Source organism: Manacus candei, unplaced genomic scaffold (genome assembly GCF_025592945.1).
Source record: "Manacus candei isolate 608988 ecotype Guabito, Panama unplaced genomic scaffold, ASM2559294v1 h1tg000088l, whole genome shotgun sequence".
Taxonomy (NCBI): Eukaryota; Metazoa; Chordata; class Aves; order Passeriformes; family Pipridae; genus Manacus; species Manacus candei.
The window spans coordinates 8,351,206-8,373,017 of record NW_026138136.1 but is presented as its reverse complement, the minus strand read 5'-3'; the positions used below and the strand labels follow the sequence as shown (position 1 = coordinate 8,373,017).

The 21,812-nt window shown below is 38.5% G+C and overlaps 1 protein-coding gene across 4 annotated transcripts in view; it reads right to left on the bottom strand.

Annotated features, from left to right (window-relative positions):
- EPB41L4B (erythrocyte membrane protein band 4.1 like 4B) overlaps positions 1–21,812 on the bottom strand; it is a 166,657-nt gene that overhangs the window by 17,752 nt on the left and 127,093 nt on the right. For 2 of the 4 annotated variants that reach the window (XM_051812642.1, XM_051812643.1), the window contains exons 20-22: positions 12,090–12,194; positions 9,150–9,288; positions 8,655–8,732 (exon numbers count right to left, since the gene is read on the bottom strand). In XM_051812642.1, coding sequence (XP_051668602.1) covers positions 8,655–8,732; positions 9,150–9,288; positions 12,090–12,194 — 322 coding nt within the window. The remainder of the gene's footprint in view (positions 1–8,654; positions 8,733–9,149; positions 9,289–12,089; positions 12,195–21,812) is intronic. The other 2 variants (XM_051812644.1, XM_051812645.1) reach the window with 1 other exon arrangement.

Here is a 21,812-nt window from a genome sequence, read left to right as displayed (position 1 = left end):
AAAATAAATGCACAATAGCTACTCACTGGAGTCTAAATGAAATTGTCAATAATCAGTGAGGAAGAGATATTAGGAACTTCATAGCTGCTGAGACAAAAGGAATAATGTACTTCTCAGGCCAAAGGAAACGTGATTAATATGCCTTTATCAAAAGACTTTGAGACATAATAGCTTCATCACTATACTTGTCTCATTGAGAGCAAACATAAAAAGATATACCTAGTTTCAAATAGACTTTACCCAGAAGCTGAACATTTTTCTATCACACAGATTACTGTAGAGTGGAAAAGGAGACTCAGTCAGTACAAAAAGTTGATGTTCTGCATCTGAAAAGCCCTGTCTACCTATTGTTCACTTCTATTCTTCTTAGGCAGATGTCACACCTGCTTACTGCTGCTCAGGACATGAACATGAAATACATTCACTTAAAAAGTAAAGCAATAATCTGAAATAAAAAAGATACTGAGCAAAAGTATGATTGAACATATCAGACCTGATTTACAACAATACACAGGTTATAAAAGATTTGCTAAAAATTTGCCTTCTCAGCTTGCTGTAGGATGTAGATGCCAGTGAGTTTAAAATATGTTTGCTTTTATTTGATCCCTTTCACTTACTCTGATGTTGATTTCAAGCAAAAGAGAAAGCTGCTACTGCCATGGAATGATCACGTTTTTTATGTGGAGGAGGGAGAAAGGGATCACAGGTAGTGTTTCCTTCTTCTTTTTCTTTTTTTTTTTCCTTTTTAAGCTACAATAATGTTCATGACCCTCAAGTTTTCTGACTTTCCTAAACACTGCTTAAGTGGTGGTAATCTATATCACTTCAGAGGCCCTTAAAAAAGCTTTGGACTAAAAATTATTAGTGCACTAATTGCACAAAAAGAGAAGCACACAGGCAGTCTTGTACTGCCCTGTCTGTGGTGCTTGGCAGTTTCAGATGCTCTTCATCATCAGGGAGTAGACTCCTTAGGACCTTGCCCATCAGCTGGCCTCAAGTCACTGTTACTGCAGTTAAGCTCATCCTAGACTCCCTCCCATAAACTGATCAACATTTATTTTAAAGTAACTTCAACAGCCACAGTACTTCCCTTTGGAGTACTACTCCAGAAACTACACTGCTTGCAAATGTACTTTATCACTCCCACAGTCCTCAGGAGAACCTTCTGTTAAAGTTTCATAGATGATTTGACCTAAAGCTAAGAAATTTTGTTTGTTAGTGTTCAGCTGGATCACTGATCCAGCTCCTGCCACAGGAGCTATCCCATGAAGGAAGCTGGGATAGATTAAAACATCCAGCACCCATCTACAGAAAGACTTATGTGCGCAGCTGTGAATCACAACCTCAGTCCTCCAGCTTCATAGGCAAGTCTGTAAGTGAGCATTGAACTCTCATCGTACAGGCACAGCAAACATCCCACCACTGTGCAACAATCTCACAGACAATAGTTACGGAGATTTTTTCTGATTCTATCTCCCTGCAGGTGGTAGAAAATCCTCCAGTCCCCTGGTGTAAACGTCTTCTTAAATGAGGTCATACCATGTGGCAGGCCTGCTATGGAGTCCAGCCAAAGTTTTAAGCTCCAGGACCAGCTCTGCTTGCATGATCTGGCAGAAACCAGATTTATGGATAGGCATTTGCTTATTTTATAATTTCTACAAACATGAAGCAGGCACACAGAATGTCAGAGGATGGTTAGGACACCATATTAAAAAGTACAGAAAGTGACAAAAATAATTGCATGTGGCAGAATTTATCACCTTTCCAGGGAAAAGCTTATGCCCTCTTGATCCAAACTATCTTCTGACATTGCACTCTACCTTCATCTCAAGTTTTAGAAAATGTTGGCCAGTGGACTGTTGATCATTTAAAAGCAGTGAATTAGTTGATACATGTCTGAACCTTTTTCCACTTAACACCTTCCCCTCTTTTTGGTACCTCTTCTTGCTAATGTACACATCATATTCAATTTATCACGGTGTCCACAGGTACAAAGTCAGCAATGGATTTCACTTGGTGGATCTTTTTATTTTTTTTTGAGAATTCATTTTCAATTAGTTAAAGAAATAGAGAAGTGTTGAATCATCTGTCATACATCTTCAGAGTGCACTGAGTTGTTCTGCTCAGAATACAGATAATGGGGAAAAACATATTGAGCCAATGAATTTAAATCACTTAAACCAGAGGAAAAATCAAAAAAGTAAATCTAGATGTTTACAGTTCATCTTTTAGCATTCTCTCATTTTGTTCCTTCACTGACTGCTTCTGTAATAGATGAATGAGAGTGAATCCCCAAATAACAAACTAGCAGTCAAAGAGCTTTACACTTTTTAGTAAATTTTAAATTAAGATTCAAAAGGCAGTCTCTGAGCCTGACACTCAGTTATCTTTCATGTTAGTAATTCAACAGACTGCTTCTGAGACTGGGATCCACCAATAAAGTCCTGTACTCAAACATGCAGAGCTACATATTAGTTGCAAGTCCAATTTATAATGCTTTATATATTCACCCATTATTTTGGTTGCCCAAATCCCATGATTGCTTTTAAATGTGCTAAGTTCCACCTCTAGTTGCTAACATGCTTTATATAACCTAACTGCTGTTCAGGTAATCTGCATTTGCTGGAAAGAGGCTGTGTGTTCCCAGGAGCCTTGCACTGCATGGACCACTGAGCACTTTCTGCAAATCCCCAGTCAAATTGAGACTTGTGCTCAATTTGACCAGGCGTTACAGTGCACCCCTTCACATTGTGTTCTCATCCAGCTGATGCCCTTTTCTGGAAGCAGAAAAAAATGGTCCTCTGCAATATGAGTAAATTTAGAATACTCCTTGAGTTGACGTGGAACTAGATTTATGGCCTGTTGCTGTAAGTTTTTTGTATTGAAGTTCTTTGCTTTAGCAATTGCTGTACTTTGCTTTTTCTTAGTGGAGTTAAAGGGCATGAACTTGAAATGGGGAATAAGTGTGCATTTGACATGTTGCTTACTGCTTTTGCTTCTTATTTATATGTGTAATAGACAAACTGCTGCTTTGTGCAAATTCTTTTGCTCATAAATGTCCATTGCATGTAAGTTTGAGTGTGCAAATACTGTTAATTGAGAATCTGACTTGGAAAATAGCATTTTTAACATTCTTCTTTGAATCCAAGTCATATTCATCTCATACAAAGAAATATTTTTTTTTTTTTGTTATGAAGATGTCAAAGTAGAAAGCTTCTAATTCTGAAATACATCACCCAGTCTTCATGAGTTTTTTGAGAAGATCTATTTTTTTCTGTATGCAGTTCACCATAAACAAAGCATTTATAAATTTGTCTCTGACAGAGATGTTTTAAAGACCTTGGGGGCACGAAGAGATATTTGATCTATACTTTCAGCCAGTTAGATGGTAGATACATGCTAATATTCTTATGAAATACCAGTCTTGAATTACATTATAGCCACTTTGGTTTAGAATTCAACACCAAAAGGACTCGTTACGTGGGTATTAGAGTTTGATATGTTTGCTTGTCTGCCACTGAAAAAATTGCTTTGCACAGTAAGTGAAAGATCTTCAAAAGGAAGGCAAGAAATACTGATCTCATTTCCCACTCCATATTTAGCTTATTGCAACCTTGCAAAACTGTCATAAAAATGTAGCAACTAAAAATCAAATGAATTCTTTGTTAATATAATAAACGTTAAAGGGGAGTGGAATGAAAAGATTCTTTACTCATTCTGCCCTTATCACTATCCCTTGCTCACTGTAAGTATCTACTGAGAGTTTGCAAGGATGTTTTATCACCTCAAGATACAAAAACTTCTCACAATTTGCCCCTGAGATGACTGACCTGATTGCCTTCACTTTATTTCCAAAATGGCAGATGCTAATGCATCAAATTCTATACTCTTTCAGACTCAGTGAGATTGCTTTGAATTAGCAGGATTGCATTCACTAGTAATGCTATTACTGAAATAGAAGTATTTGTTTCCAACTCAACCTAAATAAAAAAAATCTTGTATTACACTGAAGAATATCTGTTTTTCATTTTTAAATTATCGTATTGGTAATTTATACCTATTAAATGTTGTATCTCAAGATTTTAATAGGTAAATAATTTTCTACTTTCTGTTTTCCACCAATAGATGGCAGGTGAAGCACTAGAAAATTATTCATTTGATACAGCATGAAGTAACATCTACAGTTTGAAAGTATATATCCGGCTCTAAATCAGTGTTCTCTGATATCTCTTCAGATGTGATCATGATTTAGTCCTAGTCTGTCCATCTTGTATTACAAATTTTAGTCCAAGTTTAGAATTAGCTCCATGTCATATATAAAACTCTTCATTCCTATTTCTTTTGTCCTACTCCATTAGGTGAAGGCAAAGCTTGCACACACCAGCTTTCTCTCTTGGGTGAGAAGGTATTTGTCAGCACAATGTAACAGCTGTTACAATCGTTCAGGGTCTTAGGACTGAGCTTTCTGTAATTAAACAAGAAGGCTCTGCATTCATACCCTTGTCAGAAATCACACCGATTGTAAGCTGCAACAGAATAGCTTGAAGCTCAAGCTTTGATTTCCAGTTCCATAAAAGTTAAAAACACAGGGAGGGAGTGTGGAAGGAGAGAGAGATAGGTGGAAGAAAGAGCCTACTACACTGACAAAACTTACTCTAATGTGCCTCAATAAGGATGCTTGTAATGTGATAATATAATTCTTCATATATAATGCTGTATTTTTTAATCCATTTTTTTCTGAAACACAAAAACAGGAGGGATCAAATCTTGTTTACATACCAGCTAAAGGCATATGGTGCTAAAAGTCACAACAGAGTGGTATGAAAAGATAGGGATTTTCTTCTGTCCATGTTATAATGATTTTAAGGACAACAAGTAATGTGTTGTAGTCAATTAATTGTAGGATCTACTTGAAAAATGAATAGAAGTGTGCATAAACCACACAGTTTGAGGAGTGCAGAGCACAAAAGGATACCTTTCCCTCTAGGCAATCTGCATTTGTAAATGTACGTTATTTCTCCTGCAAAATGATTTCCTGAAATCAGTCTGCCTCATAATTGCCCCACTCTTACTAGCAGTCTAAGTATTGATGACTAAGTGATCATTAGAGCTCCCCTGACTCTTGTATATATCACTGCAGCTCCTCCAGGCTGACCGAGCAGACAGATTTGACTGCTCTCATCCCTGCATGGCAGTCTGGATGATTTCTATTAATCTAATCAGTTCAGTAATCTTTACATTTTTATAAGTTAATTTGGTTTTGTGAGCTCCACTTCTAAGTGTAACTCTCAGCATGTATTAGAGCTTCCACTGTTTCGCTGGCAACAGCAGCAAAACATGGATAAAACCCAAGGCCATCAAGAAGCATCAATGGTTAGACACTGAACAACGAAGATCATGCAGCTGAGTCAGTGACTATTAATCTCTCTCTACGAGTAATGCTACATAAAAGAAGGGAGGATGTCTGAAACGCCTTCAAATTAACAGCTCTCCAGTGAACTGGGGAAGTTTGGCAGCATATATCATGACCAAAATAAAAAAGCTAATTTTAGATGACCAATTTGGGTGTCTTAGTCTTTCTCTGCAAGAAACCCCAGGAACCTGAACTTCCATCTCTTATCACCTCAGGTAAATACCCAAAATAAGGCAGCATGAATGACCCCTTTAGATACTGTACCTGTCACTGAATGTGAAACAAACGGGTGCAATTAGCAAACAACTTCCCAAGGCCAGGTCACAGCAAAACTAGCACACTACCAGAGGCTTGACAGTAACACGATGCTAAGCTGTACATGATTTTGACTCTCAAATGACAGACTGCACATGCTATCACAACAAAATTATTAAATAATCAGGCTGGCATTTCCCCTTAGCTAACTTTTGTTTGAAGCCTCTCCCCCTGAAGAGTAAACTTTTCATGCAAACCTCAACTGAGAGCAGTCGGTAGCCAGTGAAACTGCAGAGAAAGGTCTGTAAACAATAACTGCTCTGTAGAGAACAAGCTGACCTTTATAGATGTTAAACAAAACAAAAAGGGTTGATTGATGCTGGGCAGTACCTGCTCTTCTAAATATTAAAACCAAGCAAGTCAGTGGAAGGTTAGTTTCTGAGCATACAGCATGATAAATTATGTCAGTGGAAGGTGGGCTGCGGAAGGGGAAAGCATAACTGGGTAAAATATTTAGGGCAAAAAGCCTGTATCCTCAGCTATAAAAGGAAAAAGTGTGTAAAGCTTACTTCTCTTAAATGGAAATGTTATTTAGACCAGGCCAGTTGCTAAAGTCTCCATGACTCATTTTTTAAAATTCCAATTAATACAATAATATATGGTGTGTTTTTTAGAAAAAGAAATCTATTTGTAAAATCCAAAGGATAATTACAGTTTAGCCACAAACATGTTACTAACATAGAGAAGGACAATCCAACCTAGACAGAATCATGGAATCACTTACATTGGAAAAGGCCCTTCAGATCATTGAGTCCATCCACTAACTCAGCACTGCCAAGTCCCCCCTTAAAATACGTCCCTCATTGCCACATCTATAAGTCTTTTAAATACCTCCAGGGCTGTTGACTCAACCACTTCCCTGGACAGCTTGTGCCAATGCTTGCTAACCCTTTTGGTGAATAAATTGTTACTAATATGCAATCTAAACCTCCCCTGGAGCAATTTGAGGCCATTTATTCTTGTCCTGTCGCTTCTTACTTGGGAAGAGACCAATATCTACCTTACTACAACCTCCTTTCAGGTAGTTTTGGTTTCAGTCTGCCTGTGTCTTTTCAACCCAAGCCAAGACTGCAGAATGCTGCACTTCTTTCTGTATATACTTTGCTCCTTTTTTATGTTCCCTTCTCACAGAAATTTAGCCAGGGGGATTGAGGCCACGGGGAGGGGTTGTGGTGTTCAGTTTAAATACATCTCTTTCTGACACTTTCTTGAATGGGACAGTTTCATCACTCAGCACTTCAAGGAGGTTCCAGGTAAATCCTTTCATTTCTGAAGACGGTCCTCAGTCTGTGATTGTATTTTCAGGTGCAAAAGCAGGTCCTTCCTATATGGTGGATGTAGGAGAAGTGACACAAGAGAAGTAAGCACTGTGCTCTTGTAGTTGCTGGAGCTGGAACAGTTTTCCCTCCCCTAGGTGCTAGGGGGTAAAGGGCCCCTTACATTTCAGTTTGCTGCAATTCAGAGATTCAAGATCTGTAGCATTAAAGTCTTGGGATACAAAGACCATTCAGTTGACTGACCAGCTGAAGGGCAAAGATAAGAAGTGGGTCAGCAGGAACAGCGTGGGTGCCAATAGCACCCACTTCCTGTGGTGGAAGATGAAGAACATCCTTATTGAACCCACTGATGTTAGAGAGGGACCATCAAAAGCCCTTGAGGACTTTGTCAAGAAACAATTCCACAGGCTCAAAATTGTGTAAGAGAGAACAGTTCTGCAGGTGTCTCTATCCTAGAGTGGTGTCCATTCCCAAACTGCAGTTTACCATTGACAGTCTCTGCTGCTCCCCAGCTCCTGTACAGTCCCCTGCATCAAACCTGTCTTCCCATCTACAGTAGCAAGTCTCTAGGCATAGTACACCCAGTATCACCTCGACATGGTTCTGAAGCCAGTAAGACACTGGCCAGCTGAATGTTCACATCCCCTTTTGCAAGCAGGGAGAGGCCTAGGAGGGATAAGCTGTCACTTCATCAAACTTGCAGAAGAAGCTACAGCTCTCATCCAATGGTAACAGTAATTTACAGGCAAGTACAATACTGTCTCTGAAGCAAAAGGCACAACCCCACAGCACCTTTCCAATACTGTAAACTAGGACCTAACCATGTAGTGAAAGCAATGCCCAGGACGGAAGTACCTTAATACAAAAATATTTATGCCAAAAATGTAATGCTGTCCTTGTCATGCTTTTTATATGCTTTAACCATGGTTTCTAGAAGACAGCAAAAAAAACTTTGGACAGCATTAGTTATTTGCAATACAGGATGACTTGGGGGAAGTCAAGGAGCATATCATGATTATTCCAGTAATCTGAGAATCTGAGGTGAAAGCGTGGGATCATTGAAGTCAAGAGGTGTTTTCACTTCAGTGGGACCGGTATCTCTCCCTGGCTTTTAAGCAAAAATACAAATCTTGTACCTCTAAGAAAAGGAGTTAATAATCAACATGGTACATACTATTTTGTCTAAAGTGACACAAGAGTACTCTGCTAATGAAACATGAAAGTGCCGGTACTTTTCTTTGGATTGGCTATTGGGTATGGTCTAAACAAAACTGTGGGGAGAAGAAATTACTTTTCAGAGAACTCCCAAAAGCAAATCTATGAACACATTAGGAGTCTGCATTCAAGGGACAAAGCAGGTTGTGAAACCAGTGTAGTAAGGTGTAAAGATAACCAGACAGGAGAAAGAAACAAGAAGTTATCCAACAATAAAGAAACAAATTCAGAAAATCAGTCATAATACTTGTTGATGTGGACTGATTTTCAGAGATACTGAGCTGAGTTTGATGGAGGCTCAGGATCAATGAATATCAAGGAAACTTATTTTATTCCTGTGCACTAACACACTGCATAGTATCCCATTCATTTTAGCTGCAGACAAATTACTGAAAACTTTTACATTGGCCTGGTTGCAAACCAAAACTATTTACCATTGGTGTGGCCTCTGTGAAATCCATCAGGAGGTCACCTGGCTCCAAAGCAAATGTACTTCCAGCATCTGTGGAACTCTAAAGGCAAAAAAGAAACCCAGCATTGAAAAAGAAAAAAAAATGTAATTTTGTTGGTTGTTTTTTGTTGTTGGGTTTTGTTTTTTTTTTTAATTCCTTAAAGCACAGATTGCCAAATGCATTTCAAATTTCACTATGTTTTTTAGGTACAGCTACTCAGCAAAGATAGACAACAAAATTATGAAACTTTTAAATCAAAGTAATTAATCGTGATCCACTGCCCGCTACTGTGGAGTCTTGGAGCAGGCTCTAAATATTTCCTTACACAACAAGATAAACATATTACTACAACTCTGCATTTAAAACTACTCCTAAATGTAGAATTATTCCATCTAAGGAAAACCTGTTACCACAACTCCCTCCTACCTTTCCTGAACACTCTCCCAGCTGACATAAGTTCATCTCTTTGCATATTACCTTGCCACCAGGCGAAACCTGTGTTTGTCCTTCTGATGTCTGTGGTGTACATGTTTTCTGTGACCCAGGAGATGCTGAAGATACAGGTGTTGATGCTACTGCTGCTGCTGCCAGTGCTGGAGGAAGGTCGTCTTCATCACTGCAGTTGATAAAAGCAGACAGATCTTCTCATTAGAAAATGTCACTGAACTTTGACCGTGCTTGTGTCGGAAGAGGCACTGGTAACCTGTACATCTGCTGTAATGCTTTGAAGCAAAGTTCCATTTACTCTTCCATCTGTAATGCAGCTACCTTTTTAAGTAAATCAGATTTTTTTAAGCTTTAAAGATTCCTCAGAAATCGATTGGCTAGGTACCTCTCATCTGTAAATGAAATCTTATGGTTATTATGTGCAAATAGCGTTTCTATGGATGATGTATATATGCATAAATGAACTGATTAAATATTACTCCATTTCAGTGTTTATTCTCTTCTATGGAGGCTGGCAGCATTGATCAGAAAGATCTGGTGAGATCCATCCATGGGACTGCTTCACTGGCTTCAGACAACACTAGCTTTGACACTCATTATGCAGCTAGTCTGTGTTACTATTTTCAAACTGTTTTTAAAGGACTTTGATTGACTCCAAAAAGGATCTCTTCAGAAACATTCTTGTGAGGGTTTCTTTTTTCCTGTCCCATTTAGTCCATTTACAGAGAAAACATTTTATTTAAGATGAGGTTGCCTGCTTCCCCTGGGCTTCAGGCCATCAAGTTGAACTCTTTCCATGTCACCTACTGTCAGTACTAAATGAAAGCCAGTAAAGAATGTTATAGCCTCATTTACTTTTGCAGAGCCTCATTGACTACAAATCACTGGGATCAGTCAGCCCCGAGTCAGGATGTGTCCAATTGTTAATTGCAATTGCATTGAGGTAAACAGAGTCATAATTTGGTCTACAGGAGCCTTATAACTTGGGATGATGTGTGAAAAGACTGCATCTTGACAGTTTAATGCATGGAAAGAAATAATGAGAAAAATTACTTCTGCTCATAAAACAGCACCAATTTTAACTACCAATTAGGTAGTCACAGTGCACAGAAGCCTGCTATACCAGCTTGACAAACAATTCCAGAACTAAACTGTATTTGATTTAGTGCTACTTGAAGGCAGCATGCCTGGACAAAACAAAAAACTTCAAAACTGCATGACATACAGGTTACACAACCTCATGGTGGGTTATTTAGTAATGTTTTTTATTATGATATAAAGTTTTGATGATTAATGTTATCTTTTCCAAGCCTCATTTTTTATTTCTTCTGGGTAAGGATAGAATTCAGCACCAGAGTATGCACAGTACACAGGCTTTATAATGGAAAGAAAATGCAAAATCTTTTGGACCTGTTGAATAGACATTTTATTAATGTAACAAGCCCAGAGTTGGGCTGTTGACCTAGTTAATCTCTCTTTCAGAAACATGTAGCTGACATTTCCTCAGTCCTTGCTCCCCACTCTCAGCAGGAATACACTGGCACACTCCCCATCCTTCCTGGGTAAAGCTGCTCTGGTGTATACAAGTAAGCGGTAAATTAAGGGTTAGGGTCAACTCGTCAGTCATCAAGCTATTAGCACATTACTGTAAAACTGAGAATTGGCCTTCACTGTACTACTTTCACAGTACTCCTTTGCTATTTCTTTGCATTTCCCGTATTTGCATTGCAGACACAAGATAATTTAAATTGAATAGAATTTGGGTCTACAAAAAGAAAAAAACATAGCCTGAATTTTTAACTAGGGAGTCTTCTGCCCTACACATGGCCACAGTCTAGGTGATACCTGTGGCTAGATGTATTTATGTGCTGTTCCTCATATCTAACACTGGACAACTGAAAATCTGCATGGGAGCAAGACATGTTTAAAACTGGTTCCTTAAAAACTCATAAAAAATTCATTGTGTGTTCCTACATGTCAGTCAGTCTCCTGGACAAACATCAATTTGGTTAATAGCTCATTATCCTCCTAGTTTCAGTTTGATTAATTCTTCCGTTTCTTCTCCTAAATAATTTTTCAGTTTTGGTGATGCAAATCGTTAAAAAGCCAGTGTTCTTAACAGTGGGACAGAAAAAACCTACATATAAATATTTGTTAGAATCCTTCTGGACAGAATGAAAACTTTTGCTAACGTTGCTATATATCTACTGACATTAGAATGTTAAATTGCTGGAGGGACTAACAGTTGCCCTTCCGTATAGAAAGCATACATATTTCTTCTTTATTGTGGCATTGGTATTCTTGTACTAATAAGTTTATGCTGACATTATCCCCTTTCCCCCCTAATTTCTGGTGGCCTTGTCTGTCTTTACACAGAAGGACAATTCAACAAAATGATTTCCACTTCTGTTCAGTACCTCACATCTCTAGAGACTCTCAAATTGGATGAACTATGTCTAAATGGGAAGCCAAAGCCCTATAGATCACTCTTGCCAGGACTAAGAGACTTAGCTTTGCTGACTGTAGCTGTAGCAGGCTCAGCAATTTCTGCAAGTGACAAATCACAGAGAGAGAGGGTGCACTTTCTGAGAGGGAACGGCTGACAGCACTGCTTGTTCACTCAACAATTGAGGATTGTTTTCCTTATTTTGCAAATGGGGTCGTAATGAAGCCGACAGAGCAGCTTGCTCCAGCTCACACCAGGTCTTTGACATTTCATGTGGTAAAAAGGCTTTTAATTCCTAACCTATAAGCTCAGGAAAAGGTGAACGGCCTGCAAAGGTGAATGGAAGGCAAAGTCATTTTGTATTAAAAGCTTGAAGATTCTCAGTGATGAAAGGAATGGTATTGGTATAAGATCATTATCATGTAATTGCACTCATGCCTTTCAGAAGCCATAGCTAGAGCAATAATTAGCATCCCCTTCCATTTTCAGCTGTAGTAGGCAAAACCACAAAGATAGTTACTCACAAACTGTACTGCCTCGTTAACTTCCTCACACGAGGAGCTTTAACCTCCTGCTTTTCTGTAGGGCCAGTTGATGGTGTAGTTTCAGGTCTCACTGGAGCTGGACTTCTAAAAATAGCAAGAAAAAAATACGTCATACAGTCTTTATTTAAACTACTTCAGGCACATCAATAAAGTTCTAACTCATCAACACTTATTTATCTTGCAAAGTGGCAAGTGCCCATTGAAGTTCATCCTTTTGCTCCATTTATAGTTCACAGGCCAGTGTGCATGAACAGAAAAGGATGTGTGAACTCACCCTCCTGTGCCAGGCATACCATTTATAAAAGCAGCAACAGATTACAAATACAGAGCCTATGTAAGAGACCATGTGGAAATGTCACTGTTTCCAAAATACCACATTTTAGTAACAGACCAGCAGTTCCATCATGCCAGAAATATTTTTACAAAACATATGTTTAACAAAAACTATTTTATGAATTGCAAAATCTGTTCTGCTTAAAAAAGTTTTTACCTGAAATTAAACATTACACTTCCGCATTAAAGAGCAGCTCAAGGGAAATGACCTAACGGATTTGATCCAAGCAAAAGGATCAAATCTTTTCCTACTTGGTAGAAAAAAAAGCAAAACTCAGACATGTTTCAGATGCTCATGAACATGAAATACATCTGCAGAGCTCCAGCAAAGGACAGCAATGGCAGTGAAGACGCCCACATGAAAGGATCTTCTCTTTAAGCATTTAACATAGTGTTAACTAAGACTTGAATACAAATATTATAAATACTAAATACAAGATCTTCATGACCTTGAGAGGAAATCATTTCAACCATGAGCTTGATGGACATGAAGACCCATGAAACATCTTAAATATTGCTTTTATTTGAAGCAACAGGTTATGACTAAATACATCATATGTGTACTACAAAAGCTGTACTCATTTATACACATGAAAAGTTTTAAAGCTTTAAGTCTGAATTAATACTGAAAAAAAGTTTAACATGAAAAATTTCACTCAACTGTGAATAAAAGTGTATGAGATACAAACAGGACCTACTCTCTAATCCAACAAAAAGCTGAAAAACTTATTATTTTCCTTTGAATATTGCAAATTTTCAAGAAGGGAAAAAAATAGGCAAGTAAACATTAGACACACCTACAGCATTTCAATCAGGAATTGCTCAGATAAACTTTACTTACAGTTTGTATCGTGTCAGTATTCCACTCACTTATGTTGCAAAACCAGTACGATTTTAAATGCAAAAACTTCTTTCCTTTTTTCAGAACATTTTGCCATAACCTTTGTTAGAGGCTGGACGCAGTGACTGTCTTTCCCCTGACATTTATCAGCAAACAAGCACCGTTTACTTGCACATTCTGAGAAGCTGCAGGTTAGCTAGGGTGTAAATTGAGGTTACCATTGAATGAAAAGGAGCAGTGGCAATGCCTCTACCCAAAGAGGCCATTAGCACAAGATGAAATGTTACACTAGTACTACCAATTGCAGAGCTGGATGTTTGCCCTCATTAAAACCTTCCTTAAGGTTAGTTTTTTCCACATCAGACTAAAAATTCCAAGACACCTCCTGTTTCATCTCCAAACACTCTTCCTCAGTCTGAACTTGTTCAAAACTGTTGCTACTCTCTCATCAGCAACCAGATGCAAGAAGTGCCCAGCTTGATTAACCCAGAGCCTGATATGTGTTTTAAAAATGGCAGGCTTTTCCTTTTACACAAACTCTTAAAAAAATATCATTGATATTCCCGAAAAAGAAGCAGAATAACTTCTGTTACTACCTTTTGATTTCTACAGCCAAAATTCTTATATGGAAAGACATGATTCGTGAACAGAAGCCTTGTAATTATTTTGACTATTTAAATAGAGTAATTATGTGCAGATATGACCATTTCAAGTTTATAGTTCTATGGAAACTACACAGCTATATAAACTACTATAGTCCTATATAAACTATATAGCTTGAGAAAAACCCAAAGTGTTAAAGGATCAGCAGGACACAGACTTAAAAAGAAAGAGAAAACATACAGTGTATTACAGTTCCTTTATAAGGTTCTTTTTCAATGTCATTAATTCATAAGAAACCTTTTCCCTGTAACAGTATCCAACCACTACAGCATACAAATGAAGGTACTGAACCAAGGCAGAGTTACTTAATGACCTGGCACCTTACATAAAAATCTGTCACTTCCTGGTGAGAATGACAATAACAACCACAAATGTCAGCATGCAGTGGCAGGTCATCAGAAACTGCCTGTGCACTGAGAGCCACAGCACACTCCTGAGCAACAGCCAGCATACTCTACTGAACCAGCTTCAGCTTGTTTCACATGCCTGCACAGCAACACAAACATGCCCTAGAGACAGATCCCCCCCAAACCCAAGGAATTTGGAGCAGTGAACAGGGCCACTGAAACCAAATTGCTCAAAAAACATACACTGTGGAACATTTCAAGTGACCACAGATGTCCACTGATTTAGCTTCAATCTTCCTTGAGGACATGATTCTCATGCTCATGCTGAGGGACCCTTCCCCTTTCTGAGTAAGAGTTTGCCCATTAGGCTATTATGCAAAAAGATAAAGCTTCCTCCCCATCCTTCCACAGAGCACAGTAGTCTGAACTATGGTGTGGGTAACTGGCTCAAGGCATCCAGTCCAAACAGTGTTGCATATACAAAAAAGACAGGGATAACAAGTATATGTTCTGGCTGCTGACTGAGAATCAGATGGAACCTATGCATCAAAATCTCAAGCAACACCTTGGCTCAGGTGTAATGGGGAGACCAGTTTGCAGGGCTGGGACTACATCACCCCTTTGGGTACTGTGGCTTCTACAGACTGACATGCCTTTCTTGTCTCCTGCTTAGGTATCTCTGGGCAGACCTCTGTTCTTGCTTGAAACATGGCAAATGAGCCATGTGGGAGCAAATGATTGCCTACCTAATAAACTGAATGGGATTAAATAACTTCCCTTTCCCTGGAGGATCCAGTTCAGGATTTTAAAACCATCAAAGTCTGATGGGGGAGCACATTTTCTGCATTTGTCTTTAACAGGTTTTCCTCTCTTTCTGTCTGTTTGGGCCTATTTTGTCATCTGGAACAATCTGTCTCCCTCCATCTTCTTAGACTAATGCCAAGAGGTAGAGGCTAAAAGTCCCATGATTTACAAGGATACAGCCATCTGCATGAAGGTTGACCTGGTTTCAGGTGCTGATTCATGGGAAAAAAAAAAAAAAAAAAAAAAAGAAAAAGCCCCATAGGTTGATTTTGGCTTAGAACTCCCTTTGAGTGGGAATATGGTAGTGAAAACTTGGGAAGGATAAGCAAGGAAAAAAGGAAAGAAGAAGAAAAATATTTGGTGGATACATTCTCTTGTATATTGAAGACCAAGCCTAACAAGCTAAGCAAACATACACAAATACACACATTTTTCCCATGTCTGTGCTCTAAGGGTTTCAAAACATTTCTTTTCCAAAGGTCATTTGAGGTTAAGAAACAATAATATGGTTTTTTTTCACTTCGATAAGGTAGCTTTTCTCAGAAGGCAGGCTAGTTCTCCAAAACATTACCTGGACATTTGAAAGCTATTGCCAGCATCAAACTTTCCAAATAAAGCTTTTTTCTTCTTTTTACCTCCCTCACCCCCTCCCTATAGATTGCAGATGTGTAACAAAGTCCCTTGCTACAGAGGAGCAGCCTAATGCAAAACCAGCTTGTGGACTTTCCTTACCCACTTACCACTTGAGTTCTGTTTCTTGTAAAGGAAAAGATTCCCTCCCCTCCTTTGTCCTTATAATGAAAATGTATGTGCAGTCTAGACAAAACTATGATGCTCCTGTGCTCCAACGGATAGATAATGGTGGTACAGAATCTGTTCTTCTCCCCTGGCTCAGGGTAATGTTGGAGGTCAACACCTGGTATCTAAGGTCAAACCAAGCTACAAATTCTGCTTCTCCTCACAGCAACCAGGACAGCCATTACACATGCTGTGTAAGAGCCCAGGTGCAGTGTAAGGGACACAGGGCAGAGCCAAAGAAATGCACCTCAATGGGGTATTTCATCAGCTCAAAGGTCATCATTTGAAAGGTCTCAGTACTGCTTCTTTCTCTGTAGTTCAGAGATTAAGAATACAATTACAAACAATTCATCAGCATTAGGCTTCAGGCAACAGATCTGTCAAAGAGGTCTTTAATACTCATAATGAAGTCAAAGACCATACCTAGGTGTCCTATCTGCAACCTTTAAAGTGGATTGGCATGCAAAGGCTATTATGAGTTCAGCTTGAAGTTATGACTGATGCAGAAATTACTGGGTGAGGTTCCTGTAAAAAGCTAGAGCAGCAGATCCGTTAACCATGGATTGAGACCAGAGTGATGTTTATTTAGCGATTTGTTTTATTTTTGGAAACATTTGTCGAATTTTTTCATTTGGAGAATGGCTTTTTTTTTTTTTTAGGATAAAGATTGAATGAAAAAGGAGCTTTTTAAAAGCAATTAAAATTTGTTGGGAAGAAGTCAAAACAGATAATGGTTTTAGTTTTTCTAGAATAATTTACAGTACATTTAGAAGGAGACTTTTTAAATGTAATGTTTCAGACTTTGCCTCATAGAGTTAAGTCCATTCTAAGTCAAGGAAACATAGCCTGCTTGCATTCACTGAAGTTCATGTTAGGTAAGACTAAGAACATAATTTTTGATCAGCTTCAATTCTGAACTGCCTACAAGCTCTTTTGTGTACATCTATTTTTCTGGGGAGCCGAAGTCTTTGACTAGAAAAAACAGGCTGTCTGTAATCATCCAGGTGATATGCCAGGTAGCATGAAAGCTACCCTGACATTCACTGGAAGTATACGTATAAAAAAGATATTGAGGTGCTAGTTTCAGATCCAAAATGTGTACAGATTTGGCAAAAAATCAGTACACTTTGTACCTTGCTTATACAGTCATATCCCAAGAGCTCCTGTAGAGAGGCAAAGTTCTCTGAAAAAAATAGTTCGGATTCACTTTGCACCAGGTATGTTATCAGGACATTAGCTCAGATACCAAAAAATGACAATTAAAATGTTAATATTGTGCAGGTGAGAATGGAAAGGGAAAAGCACAAGAATGCAGACATTACTTTGAGATGCGCTCGTTCCTTGATGATACATTAAAGTTCTATTTTAGAAGTATCACTTTGGTCAGAAAAGGTGTTGGACATATTTGCATAAATTGAAAGGCAGCCAAACTCAAAGCCTAGTGCACTTGGGATGCACAAGCCACAGCAGTCATCACATTCTGACAATCTGTATGAGCAAAGCTTACTCTGCATTGGGCATTCAGAAGAGGGGCTGAGTTTACTTCTCCTGATTCATCTGCACCCTGTAAAACTTGATATAATTTAATATCTTCCACCCTTCTTTTCTGGTGTGCAGCATATCAAGCTCTATGAGATAACATTTAATTTTACATTACATGTTGAGCAGCTCCTAATGTAATTAGTCTTAATGTAATGGCATAATTTGGTTTTGGATGGGAAGATTTACAAAGAAAATTAGAATAAATGAATGCACAAAGCACCAGCTGGTGCTTATACCTACTCCCACATAAGCAGAATATTGCTATTTGCAATCCTATGAAAGATGAGATAATTTGGATAACAAGGATCAACAAAGGGTGATGCAGCAGTTGGTCTAAACAGAAAGAAATACACAGACAAATCCCGAACCATGTGGGATATAAAGACTGCCAAAGCTGGTGATAATCCAAAAGCATATTTTAAGGGAAATAAATATTGCAGTGCATAAATGTACCACATGGTGCATGACAGCAAGTGGCAACAGCAACAAACTGACCAGCCAACTTGAGGGTTTCAGCTGAAGAGAGCTCCTGAGTGACAAGTGAATTTGTGTTTATACATTTGATCACTGTTTCAAGTAAGAGGCTGCATAATCTCCATCCTTGGAGGTTTCCAAAATTCAGCCAGACAAAGCCATGGCTTACCCGATCTAGTGCTGGTGACAGTCCTGCTTTGAGCAGGAGGTTGGACTAAATGACCCCAAGATATCCCTTCCAATGAACAGCGTTATAATTCTATGATAAATAACTATAGAAAATAATATCAATTACTATTTCAATTTTCCAAAACATGGAAAGAGTATATCTGTTTTAACATCTGGATAGTTTTGTGTGTGTACCAGTAAATAGCTACTCATAAAATGAAGACTAACATGTAGTAGATGAAGAAGGTGTTAGTGTTTACATGTACCAGATGTATCATATCTAATCTTTCCTGAGCTCCAAGTGAACATGAAGAAAAGAGTACATTATCAGCAAATCCTATTACCAGATAATTCCTGTCTTACAAATTTTACTTCAGTTCCTTACCAAACTTCCTTAACTTTGGGCATTTTTAACAACATTTCCACTGTTTGACTTGTGCCAAGATGAAAGTTTGGTTTGGCAAACAGGCTACACCCAAGGACAGCCAGTATTTTGCCTGGTCCAAAGTAGTAGCAATTCCTAACATGCAGATTATTTTGGTATAATTCTTCACTCTCTATAATTCCTGAAGCCAGTACAGCAGAGGTATACCCAGGCTTACATTTAGACATGTTTGAAGAAAAGAAAAAAATAAGGAAAGTGTAGACCTTTATCTTAAATACAGTTCAACGCTGTATGTGTGAAGCTGTGTGCACATGCACACACATTATACACGCTTGTGCACATGCACACACATATACACGCTATAGGCTTATCCAGGTGGTCATAGCCAGAAAGAAAACATACTTCAAAGAGTTTTCAGGAGAAGTTAATGTACAGGCAGTGGGGAAATTGTACAGATGATGCTTCTGTCTGGCAAAGTTTTGAATAAGGAAAGGAATTCTCTTGATGAGGTTCTGTGGTTAGCCATATATTCATGATATTTAATAAATGCAGAGGGTTGGCAATTAGGTGGTAAATTTCTGGAAAGAAAGTTCAAGAGGTTATCTTTCTAGCAACCCATCCCTATACTGAGAAATAGGAGAGGTCTATAAAAAGGTGGAAAGGTGACTATGTGATTCACATTCACTTGATATCCTTCAGGAGAGAAACCTCTGCATTCCAAATCAGTAGATGAGCCAGGCCCTTGATCAAGAGGAAATTGTGACCAGTGGTGATAAGAAACTGACTGACTACAGTTTTCATTTTTATATTTAGTATAATATTTTATACTTCCTTCATTATACAAATGTTTCTGGCAGACAGCTGGAACCCTGATCTCTCAAGGCTAAAGGAATCAAATAAAAAAATCCTAATTGGTGGAGGCAGGGGATGAGAGACTTACCAAAACTATACTTAGGAACATTCTCAAACCTGAATTAAATTAAATATCTAATCAGCAAATTCTCCCTGAACACTTCTTTCTCGACACTTCCATCTGGACACTGCGTCAGATACTTGGGTGTAAAGAATTCTCTAACAAATAGGAAAATACCTCCTCATAATCCCTTCTGGCTCATTTTCCATCATGACAACACCAAAGAAGAAACTGTTCTGTCAGAAAGGCTTTTCTAGTTCTAGTGTAAGATGAATTCCTTTTGTTGGTCTTTAAAAGGACTGACATGATCACTGCTTCCCTTGCACACTTGGACCCTACATCCTAAAAGAAGTACCATTAAAAAACATTGTAAAATGACTGGCATTAAAAATTCCAAACTAAACGAAAGTTCACACAAACACATTTTTACTACATGCCTTAACAAAGTATGCCTCATTATGCAAAGTGTTAACTGCAAACTAACCATATCTCTTCTTGATTCAATATAAAAAGCAAAATAATTGAAATACATAAATAACACGTTTTTTCAGGTATTTCTTCTTCCATAAACCAATGTTCTGTTCTGCCCTGTCCAAAATACCTACAGCTTAGCTATATAGTTGGGCTGTACTTCTCTGTACATATTACTTTGCTGTTGAAGAAAATGTGCGTGCTTTCAAGTCTGTTAAACAGTGCTGTGATAAAGGAAATGTCTAACTCTTCTTGGTAGGATTCCTGTGTCTTATCAAGATAACTCGTGGCTCTGCTGTTTAACCTGCTATAGAAATTCCCCTCCTGTCAGCTGCTCTCATTTTACTTTGTTCAGCTGAGAGCTCTGTCACGTGCAGCCTGGAAGGATCCAGCTGAGGTAACCATACAACTTCCCTATAGCCACTGTCCAGATCTGCAGCTTTGTTAAGGGTTATCAGCAAAGCAGCAGGGTCAGCAAGGGGAAGGTACAACTATGTCCCAATTCATAGTGCATTCTATCAGTCTTAATGGAGGATTAAAGGGAATGTAAGCTAGGACACTGTAGCACATATTGGGTTACAAAATCACCAGCTTTTTCCTCCCTAAATGTGGGAACCAGTACTTGAAACTATTTGGGAGAAAAAAAAAATCCTATCCAGAGGAGGAAAACTTATAGAGACATGAAACAATGCTTTCCAAAAGCAGGGAGGGAGAGAGAACTGCAGTCTGCTCTGACTCTACATCAGTTTAATCTGATTTGTACAGGTTACCTATTAACAGGAAGATCAGGAGACAACTTTGCACTTCCAGCCTGTGCACCAAATGACAGAGCAAATTTCACAAGTTTTCTCCTCTTGAAATCTGACAAAATAGTGCTATTTCAGCTTCAGCTGTGATTTTTTTCCTCCCATATTTAAAATTACTTAAATAAAAAAGTATTCACAGTTTGCCAGCAGACACAGAAAATAGGTAGATAAACTGATTGATACATGACAACTTTACATAAGCACATTATCCCTGAGGCCATGCCCAACAAAATGACTGGAGACCTGCTTGTAGTCAAAGTGGCTATACCACACATATATATGAGTACTTACTAGTTGAACCAGAACTAATTCTACATGGAGTTATAGCAATTGTTAGCCAAATTGAGTCTGCCATGGCAGATGCTAAAATAATTGCTCAGGGAGATTACAGGCCATATCCAAGCAGTTAATTCATTAAAAGTGTAACATTCAGAGTGGCAATGGATGAGCGGACAAAATGGTAGCAAAGAGAGCACAGTTTTTTAATTAAACAAGCACTACTGCCCCCCTCCCTCATCTTCTAGTTCCCTATTTGCATGAACAATTCGTGCTTCAGTTAATGCTCAAAACTGCATATGTTTGCTTACTAGCTGGCCTGAAAAAATTTCCCTGTGTCTTGGCTCTGGAAAAAACCCAGCATTTTGCTAGTGTTTTGTATAGTCATCAGTATTCAAATACACGAAGTCACTGTCCCTGCTATAAACCCCTTGCATGAAAAGGTTGAAGTACTGTTAAAAAGCTGTGACAGATACTGGTTTCAACTGGCAAGATATTTCAGCAAACAAACAGTCCTCAAAGATTCTCAGAGGTGCTGTCTACAGAAATGTCTGCATGCGTACTTGCAGAAATAAAAATCATATTCCTTGAGGAAGGTTTTTTTTACAAAGGATGTTTTTGCTTGTCTCAACTAAAGAAGAGAAAAACTCCCAGCTGATTTGTCTCCCAGTATGAACTAACCCTTGGTTCAGATGCAATTCCTAGTAAAGCAAAGGCTCATTTAGGTCCATCAAATTCCACAAAATAGAGGTTATAAAGGGTGTTATCAGCAAATAGGTCACATGCTGGCTGGTTGCAAGGGTGTATATATCCCTGCAGAAAGGATATATACACTTGAAGCTGCTTGAAGGAGAAAAAGAATTGGTTGGACTTTGGATTTA